This window comes from Macrobrachium rosenbergii, chromosome 55 (assembly GCF_040412425.1).
Source record: "Macrobrachium rosenbergii isolate ZJJX-2024 chromosome 55, ASM4041242v1, whole genome shotgun sequence".
In the NCBI taxonomy this organism is placed as follows: Eukaryota; Metazoa; Arthropoda; class Malacostraca; order Decapoda; family Palaemonidae; genus Macrobrachium; species Macrobrachium rosenbergii.
In genome coordinates this window covers 88644239-88651729 of record NC_089795.1, presented here as the reverse complement: position 1 = coordinate 88651729, position 7491 = coordinate 88644239, and the positions used below count along the sequence as shown (strand labels likewise).

The 7491-nt window shown below is 36.6% G+C and overlaps 1 protein-coding gene across 4 annotated transcripts in view; it reads right to left on the bottom strand.

Moving 5' to 3' along the window:
• The window catches only part of LOC136835622 (tumor protein p53-inducible protein 11-like), a 255681-nt gene that overhangs the window by 85578 nt on the left and 162612 nt on the right, over window positions 1-7491 (bottom strand). For all 4 annotated transcript variants that reach the window (XM_067099391.1, XM_067099390.1, XM_067099392.1 and 1 more), the window contains exon 3: window positions 2577-2670. In XM_067099391.1, the coding sequence (XP_066955492.1) occupies window positions 2577-2670 (94 nt within the window). The remainder of the gene's footprint in view (window positions 1-2576; window positions 2671-7491) is intronic.

The window sequence follows — 7491 nt, the reverse complement described above, 5'->3', positions numbered from 1 at the left end:
AAAATAAGAATTCGCAACCCAAATTAGTTTAATATAGGAATTCCAAGACCTAGAACAATATAAGAATTCCTAGACCCAGAATAATATAGGAATTTCAAGACCCAGAATATAATATAAGAATTCCAAGACCCAGAATAATATAATATAGGAATTCCAAGACCCAGAATAATATGATATAAGAATTCCAAGACCCAGAATAATATAATATAAGAATTCCTAGATCCAGAATAATATAATATAAGAATACCAAGGCCCAGAATAATATAAGAACTCCTAGACCCAGAATAATATAAGAATTCCAAGACCCAGAATAACACAGTCGTGATTCTCGACCAGCCATTGACAACGTATTCAAGACCTAACTGCTCACTCATGGTTACTAAGATTACTGAACCAAAAGTGTTTTAAATTAAAAAAAAAATAATGGAGCTCACATTAAGTGAGTTGAGTTCACAAGTTATCATGCGACTGTAAAGTAAGTTAGCATTTTAATCTGGAAAAGATTAAAATGCAAACTTTTTGGGTTTTATTGCTACTGCATGTTATTTTGTCTAAATAAGTTGACAGAGCTTATGGTTGGTCATGCTCACTCATAAGACACTTTTTAATGGTTTTTTTTTTGTTATAGAAAATATCGTGGTTAGCAGTCCCCAATGAACTCAAGTTGGCAGTCACGATTTGGTCGTAAAACTGTCTTGGAATGGTCGTGAATGACACTAGTCTAGTACTTAGACCTTGCTGTTGGAATACTCTGGATCTATTGTGAAAACTATTTATATTCTTGTGAAACATTATTGTGTCTTGCCCTGTCAAGTCATGTCTGGTTGATTCTGAAGAATTGTTTTGATTGTGTTCCCTTTAGATGATTATTTTAGTTTTCTGTAAAAGAAAACTATTTTTATGTCCGCCCCCAGATCTTAAAAACTATTGAGGCTAGAGGGCTGCAAATTGGTATGTTGATCATCCACCCTCCAATCATCAAACATACCAAATTGCAGCCCTCTAACCTCAGTAGTTTTCATTTTTTTAAGGTTAAAGTTAGCCATAATCGTGCTGCTAGCAACGATATAGACAGGCCACCACCGGGGGGCCGTGGTTAATGTTTGATGGGCCGCGGCTCATACAGCATTATACCGAGACCACCGAAAGACATCTATTTTCGGTGGCCTTGATTATGCGCTGTACCGGCTGTACATAAAACTCGATTGCGCCGAAGAAACTTCGGCGCAATTTTTTTTTTTTTTTTTTTCTCTACCAAGTTTGGAGTGACTACCAAAACTGGCAAAAAAAAAAAAAAAATGAAATAGACCATGAACTTCAACCCTATACATACACGACAGGCCCGCCGCCCCTTGGAAAGTCGTCAAGTTAAAAGATTCAGAAGGGGGCGCTGAAGGTGGTGGAGAACACCTCGTTTAAAACGTGGGCGATATCTAAATCTGATCAAAGTGACTGACTCTCCTCGAGTTTGAGATTTCCACAACTGGGAGTCAGAGACGCTTCTGACTTGAGCTTCTCATTTTAGAGAGTTTAAGGAAAGTTATCAAGAAACGAGTAAAATTACTTGAGAGAGAGAGAGAGAGAGAGAGAGAGAGAGAGAGAGAGAGAGAGAGAGAGAGAGAGAGAGAGAGATTGCACTATACAGGGAGAGCCGAGAGAGGAATTAAAGTGAGAGCCACAAAGAATTGCAAGACGCTAGAGAGACGCTATCTGTGTGGCCCTCTTGACAATTACAAATGGCATCTAATGACAATATATATATACAAATATATATATAATATACATATATATATATATATATATATATATATATATATATATATATATATATATATATATATATATATATATATATATATATACATATATACACACACACACACACACACACTGATTCATGAAGCTATGTAACGTGACGAATGTATAAATTAAAGAATGCTACGAAGGAAAAATGAATTTCCAAATGAATGATACAAATCAAGACTCGCCGTAACAAAGGTTTCAGTGACCAGGGGGGCTTTGGGTACTTACGTTTATATTTAACAACTCATCTTTGTTTACTCTTATGCAAAACAATGACAAGAAAACAAGTCGCTAAATAACTACATAACGAAAATGGCATAATAAAATCTATAAAAGTGACTCAGGGGCTACAGAAATACGGAGGAAAATACTCAGCCGAGACTATAAAGAACACAATGGAGTTTCTTTGTGCCATTCAACTTAGAGAGAGAGAGAGAGAGAGAGAGAGAGAGAGAGAGAGAGAGAGAGAGAGAGAGAGAGACTTATTTTTATGATCTGAGAGAGAGAGAGAGAGAGAGAGAGAGAGAGAGAGAGAGAGAGAGAGAGAGAGAGACAAGGTCTCATTCTCCGTTGATGGCCTGATTGATAGAGAGAGAGAGAGAGAGAGAGAGAGAGAGAGAGAGAGAGAGAGAGAGAGAGAGAGAGATACCTCATTCTACCTTGATGACCTGATTGAAGAGAAACTTCATTTCTCATTCTACCTAGATGACCAGAGAGAGAGAGAGAGAGAAACACGACCCAACCCTCTACCTTGACCTGATTGGGAGACTGACCTTTGACCTGTGGATATCGCCGTTATCCGTCTCCCCGACGCCCAAAATTTTCCGGGTCTTCAGACGGGAATGCAGGTCGCCCGAGGAATGCTTCCTGGAAAGAAGAGAACGAATGATTATTTTTTAGCTCTGGTTTCCTGGCGTTGCAATAGTCTTAAGAGTGTACTATCATAACTCCGCTACGTTAGTGGACTAATGGGTAGTTCACTGGTTCTCAATCTTTTTTTAGTGATGGCACCCTGACTATTCTAATACCACTTTTCACCATCCAACCATATTGCATGAATTAACTTCTTATTTTAATGAATAAAATTATTATCCATACTCAAACCAAAATCAGCACACCGTGCATGCAGGAACATACTGTACAAGCAAAGAGCTTCTCAGAAGAATTAGATAAACATAATTAGAGTAGACACACTGATAATAATTATATAAAGACGTCTGCAATTTTTTTTTTTTTTTTACAAATGTTCACTGAGATGATCCAGCCAACACAATATTCATGACAATCTTGCGGCACCCCTAGGCGCTGTCTGTGGCACCCCAGGGTGCCTCGGCACCCAGTTTGAGGATCAGTGGGTTCAAGGTGATTAACAAATGTAGGAAAAGGACACGAGATACTTCTATGTAATGCCAGGTCTACGAAATCTGCAACGTGTCGTGTTGTAGATATGAACATTAACCTTTAATCTAACACGGAATTTTTAAATAAGTAGATACGCAAATGTTTTGATAAAAATAAGTTCAATGTAGTTTTTAATATAACACAAACATATATACACACACATATATTCATATATATATATATATATATATATATATATATATATATATATATATATATATATATATATATATACTGCTTTTTCTATAACTACCTCATTCATTACTTGCCTGAAGAGAGAGATAGTTGTTCTCTGAAATATAGCATTAATTTTCTACCTTTTGGTGTTGTTATGGATCCTTTCATTAGATATATATAATATACATGTATGGATATATATATATATATATATATATATATATATATATATATATATATATATATATATATATATTGTCTTTTTCACATCAGTACATCAATCTTAAAATAAATAATTAAACAAGCACGTTACAAATATTAATAAAATAGTCATTAATTATCTACTAATTAAGTCCATTACTATTTAACCTTTCTGGTACATTAATAAGTTCTTCTTATGCATAATGACAGGAGCATACAATGCATAAAAATACCTTTAAATTTTGTCTTCATATTTATATATATGTAACTTATAGTTAACTCTTTACACTGAATAAGTTAGTAACAGAAGGACCATCAATTCACACTAATTCAAAGTTTCAGTAGCCCATCAAAGTTATAATTATAAGCAGAATGTGACTTTTCATATTAAAAAAAATTTTTTTCGAAAGTTTTTTTTTAAGAAGCCGCGTGGGAAATCTACTGAGAAGCATTGTGATAACTTGGTCACCTGCCCGAGAGGATTTGTCCAGGTGAGAATGATGAATGTACCCTAAAATCTACAATGACTCAGAATATTCAAGTCAGAATGTTGCTTTTTCTGCAAGTGGGAATGATGAATATAACCAAATATTTACAATGACTCAATATTCAAGTGAAAATGTTTTTTCTCTCCAGGAGGGAATGATGAAATTACTCTAAAATCTACAATGACTCAGAATATTCAAGTCAAAATGTCGTTTCTATCCAGGTGAGAATGATGGACATACCCTAAAATCTACAATGACTCAGGAGATTCAACTCAAAATGGCTTATCTCTCCAGGAGGGAATGATGAAAATACTCTAAAACTTATAATGACTCATAATATTCAAGTCAAAATGTTGCTTTCTCTACAGGTGAGAATGATGAAAATACTCTAAAGTATACAATGACTCAGCATACTAGGTCAAAATGTCGCTTCTATCCAAGTGAGAATGATGAATGAACCCTAAAACCCACAATGACTCAGCCTATTCAAGTCAAAATGTCGCTTCTATCCAGGCGAGAATGATGGACATACCCTAAAATCTAAAATGGCTCAGAACATTCAAGTCATAACGTCGATTCTATCCAGGTGGGAATGATGAATATAACCTAATATTCACAATGACTCAGAAGATGGTACTTGAAAATGTATGAACTCCGGGATTTACTTGTGTTCCGCATGTCTACCGATTTCTGAAAATCTGGTACGAAGAAGCCAAGAACTGAGGCACTGTCAGCCATTCAGTGCTTCAGACAGTGAAAAGAGGGAGTTAGAGTGGATGGACAGCTAGACTGGAGAAAGGAAATGGAGAGGCTAAAAAGTGAGAGTGCTACTAGGTGCCAAAGGGACGCTTGTCCTATGCCGTTGCCAGACGCACAATCATGGCTAACTTTAACCTTAAATCAAATAAAAACTACTTAGGCTAGAGGGCTGCAATTTGGTATGTTTGATGACTGGAGGGTGGATGATCAACATACCCATTTGCAGCCCTCTAGCCTCGGTAGTTTTTATTATCTGAGGGCGGACAGAAAAAGTACGGACGGACAGACAAAGCCATCTCAATAATTTTCTTTTACAGAAAGCTGAAAAACCTTTAGTAATGCCTACAGTGGCCCACGTAAGGCACACTGACGGCACTACTCCCCTATAGAGATTTCATAACGATCAATCAGCCCTCAACTCAAATTCACGAACCATTCTGCTATTTCTCATTTCCATCAACCTTGCAATGATGGAATCTTATAAATCAATAATGACAATTTCAAAAAAAAAAAAAAAAATCCATTATCTTTCAAACATTTCCCTCAACCTTTCGGAAAAAAAAACCAATCTATTATCTTTCAATCTGCAAAGGAGAGCATCTGTGTTGACGCAATATTCTCTTGCAAATTCCAGCCAGGTCTTAGAGATGCTTGGAGTCGTCTCGTTTCCTCTTGAATTATACAGAATACACACGAGCGATGCCAATCTGCTTAGCCGAGAGGTGCATCATGATTCATGGAACACTTTCATTGAATATAGAATGGGATATACAATTTAGGCCAAAGGCCAAGCACTGGGACCTATGAGGTCATTCAGTGCTGAAAGGGAAATTGACAGTAAAAGGTTTGAAAGGTGTAACAGGAGGAAAACCTCAAAGCAGTTGCACTATGAATCAACTGTTAGAGAGGGTGGAGAGTAAGACAGACGAAAGTTAATATGGACAGAGGTACAGTAAAAGGAATGAAAGGGGTTGGAACTAGGGGGCCGAATGGACGCTGCAAAGGACCTTAAGTAATGCCTACAGTGCACCGCATGAGGTGCAGTGATGGCTCTACCCCTTAAAAAAATGTAAAAAAGTTGTGATGGCTCTACCCCTTAAAAAATGTAAAAAAGTTGTGATGGCTCTACCCTTAAAAATGTAAAAAGTTGTGATGGCTCTACCCTTAAAAAATGTAAAAAGTTGTGATGGCTCTACCCCTTAAAAATGTAAAAGTTGTGATGGCTCTACCCCTTAAAAAATGTAAAAGTTGTGATGGCTCTACCCCTTAAAAATGTAAAAGTTGTGATGGCTCTACCCTTAAAAATGTAAAAGTTGTGATGGCTACCCCTTAAAAATAAAAAGTTGTGATTTAAAAAAATGTAAAAGTTTGATGGCTCTCTTAAAAAATGTAAAAAAAGTTGTGATGGCTCTACCCTTAAAAATGTAAAAAGTTGTGATGGCTCTACCCTTAAAAATGTAAAAGTTGTGATGGCTCTAACTTAAAAAAATGTAAAAAAGTTGTGATTCTACCCTTAAAAATGTAAAAAGTTGTGATGGAAGTTGTGATAACCCTTAAAAATGTAAAAAGTTGTGATGGTCTCCCTTAAAAAATGTAAAAGTTGTGATGGCTTACCCCTTAAAAAAATGTAAAAGTTGTGATGGCTCTACCCCTTAAAAATGTAAAAAGTTGTGATGGTTTACCCCTTTAAAAATGTAAAAAAGTTGTGATGGCTCTACCCCTTAAAAAAATGTAAAAAAGTTGTGATGGCTCTACCCCTTAAAAAAATGTAAAAAAGTTGTGATGGCTCTACCCCTTAAAAAAATGTAAAAAAGTTGTGATGGCTCTACCCCTTAAAAAAATGTAAGAAAGTATCTTAATTAAAGGTGTCAACACCAATTTAATATGAACCATTATTAAAGAGAAATAATAACGAATGTGTTACCATTAATTTAAGTTTTATAGTTTTCCATCTTGTCTGTAAGGAAAGCGATCAGGAAAGAAGATTACGAAGCATATTTTATGTTTCGCCTAAAATACTGAAATGCCACGAACGAAAAAATCTAAAATTATACTAAGAGAAATATGGTGGTGACTGAACAATATTGAGAGAGAGAGAGAGAGAGAGAGAGAGAGAGAGAGAGAGAGAGAGAGAGAGAGAGAGAGAGAAAGACGTGTGCGTGAGAGAGATTCTCATGAGAGAGAGAGAGAGAGAGAGAGAGAGAGAGAGAGAGAGAGAGAGAGAGAGAGAGAGAGAGAGAGAGAGAGAGTTAAGGTCTCGTGTGCTAAGAGAGAGAGGGGAGGGGAGGTTCTCCTGAGAGAGAGAGAGAGAGAGAGAGAGAGAGAGAGAGAGAGAGAGAGAGAGAGAGAGAGAGAGAGAGAGAGAGAGAAGAATAAATCCTTTGTCAGAAGCCAGAACATTTGACAAACGATTATCCATCACGGGCCAACAGGGCCATACCCTTCCCCCTCCGCCCCCTTTCCCAACACCCCTCCCCTCGACCAACCCCCATGGAGTGATATGATCCCTCGTAAACACACACACACGAAAGCACATTACAGAACACATGCGAACGTCTTCCACGTAACAGCAAAAAAAAAAAAAAAAAAAAAAAAAAAAAAAAAAAAAATCTCTCAAAGAGCGACGGAAGACAATGCAAGAACGACTCTTATGAGAAACATA